At 26.6% G+C, this 1,798-nt stretch overlaps 1 protein-coding gene across 1 annotated transcript in view; it reads right to left on the bottom strand.

Annotated features, from left to right (window-relative positions):
• LOC108694031 (pancreatic triacylglycerol lipase-like) overlaps positions 1-464 on the bottom strand; it is a 5,261-nt gene extending 4,797 nt beyond the window's left edge. The window contains exon 1 of the mRNA XM_018203279.1: positions 395-464. Within this exon, the coding sequence (XP_018058768.1) occupies positions 395-464 (70 nt within the window). The remainder of the gene's footprint in view (positions 1-394) is intronic.
• Positions 465-1,798: the final 1,334 nt, after the last annotated feature.

Below are 1,798 nucleotides of genomic sequence, written 5' to 3'. Positions count from 1 at the left end.
TTCTATTGTATATATATATATATATATATATATATATATATAACACATTTATAATATTTATGCAAAACATTAATATTATTCATAATTTTTAAATTTCCAAATATTTATTATTCATTATAATATAATTGTTTATAATTTTTTTTCGATAAATAATGCCCAAAAATATAATATCTTTAATCATGTAGGTTTTTACAAAGTCTCTTCGTGATCTTATTAGAAAAATGTTAATTAACAGAAAACATACACATGCACACAAGTGCGTTCATACTATTTATAATACCGCTTAATTGGAATGTTATAGGATGGTACTATTTTACGATAATATGTTTAAAATAGCATGAAATGATCACGACATTAAGTGATATTGACAATTAATATCAAATAATCTCTTTACTTATCACTGATGCTGTGAAGCAAATGAGGAAAACCAAAAAATAGATATATATAGATGTACTTCGAATCATTTTGCAATCTTATTCGTAAGTAGTCGATCCAACAGCTGTCGACAAACTGAATAAATCTAACGCGCGACTTTTGGATCATTATGCTCAACTGTACATATAGATATATCTGCGATTACGAGACAAAATATATTTGTTTGCCCAAGATTATGAAGTATTAACATAAGCTTTTTTTCTTGAGAGATAAGAAGCAATGTAATGGAATACATATACAGGATGTTTAAGAAATTGATGATTACCTTTATTTGATTTTCAAACAACTCCTTAAGGTCAAACCAATGACACCATCTTATGTCTTTCTTCAAACCATATAATTTTTGTATGAAATATTTTTCTCTAAAAATGTTTTATTTCCGAGATATAGATTTGTTACATTTTAACTAACTCACGCTGTATATTTGAATATGTGTGCATGTTATTACTTCTGTATTACATGACTTCGGGTATTATCGCCTTAATTGAGGAAAATATAATTGTCTCAAGGTACAGTATAATAGTCTTCATTGCTCAAGAATTTGCAAATATTAAATAGAAATTCAATAATTCTTATAAAGATAATATAAAACTTAATATTTGACATACTAGATATAGAATATTTTTATTAGACAACTGATCTTTTTTCTGTCTTTTTTTTTCTTATTTTATTTGCAAATATTTATTTAATAATTTATATTTAAAAATTTATGCTATCCTCTTTTTATTAGTCATGTTAAAAATGGACAGTTTATAGATTGATTCCCACACTTTTTAATATTAGTGAATTATTATTGAATTGACAAAATACAATATTTGATAGAGGAAAGCCCCCTATTATGAGATAGACACCTAATATGAGATAGCATTTTTGCTAAACTAATGAACGCTATTAGTTCCACCATAAATTTATTGCTCTTGGATTGAAAATGATTTAGTAGGAAGTTTATTATTAAATCATTCCTGTAGTCATCAAAAAAATTTTTAAATTTGGATGTCTTCAAATTTCATTAAAATGAGCTTTTAAACCTTGTTTATTATTTAATAAATAAATATTTGGCAGTAAATTCTTTATGTATTGGGAGTATAAATTAGTTCGGTCCGTTTCCCTAAAGATAGTTCCAGCTGTTGTGAATAGTTCACAGTGATATGACCGATTTTAGCAGTTTCATACAAAAATCTTGATTTTTACTTGTTTAAAATGTCGAATTTTGTGTTAACCAAGCAGCATTTGCGGAAGGTTTTGATTTTCTGCTTTAATTGGAAGAAAAGTGCGGCTGAAACCGATCGAATGCTTGTCGAAGTTTATGGTGACACTGCTCCAACTGATAAATCATGTAGGGAATGGTTTCGACGTTTCAAGG

Source organism: Atta colombica, unplaced genomic scaffold (assembly GCF_001594045.1).
Source record: "Atta colombica isolate Treedump-2 unplaced genomic scaffold, Acol1.0 scaffold112, whole genome shotgun sequence".
Classification (NCBI taxonomy): Eukaryota; Metazoa; Arthropoda; class Insecta; order Hymenoptera; family Formicidae; genus Atta; species Atta colombica.
Note: the sequence above shows the minus strand (reverse complement) of the source record. Positions and strands in the feature narration are given on the sequence as shown.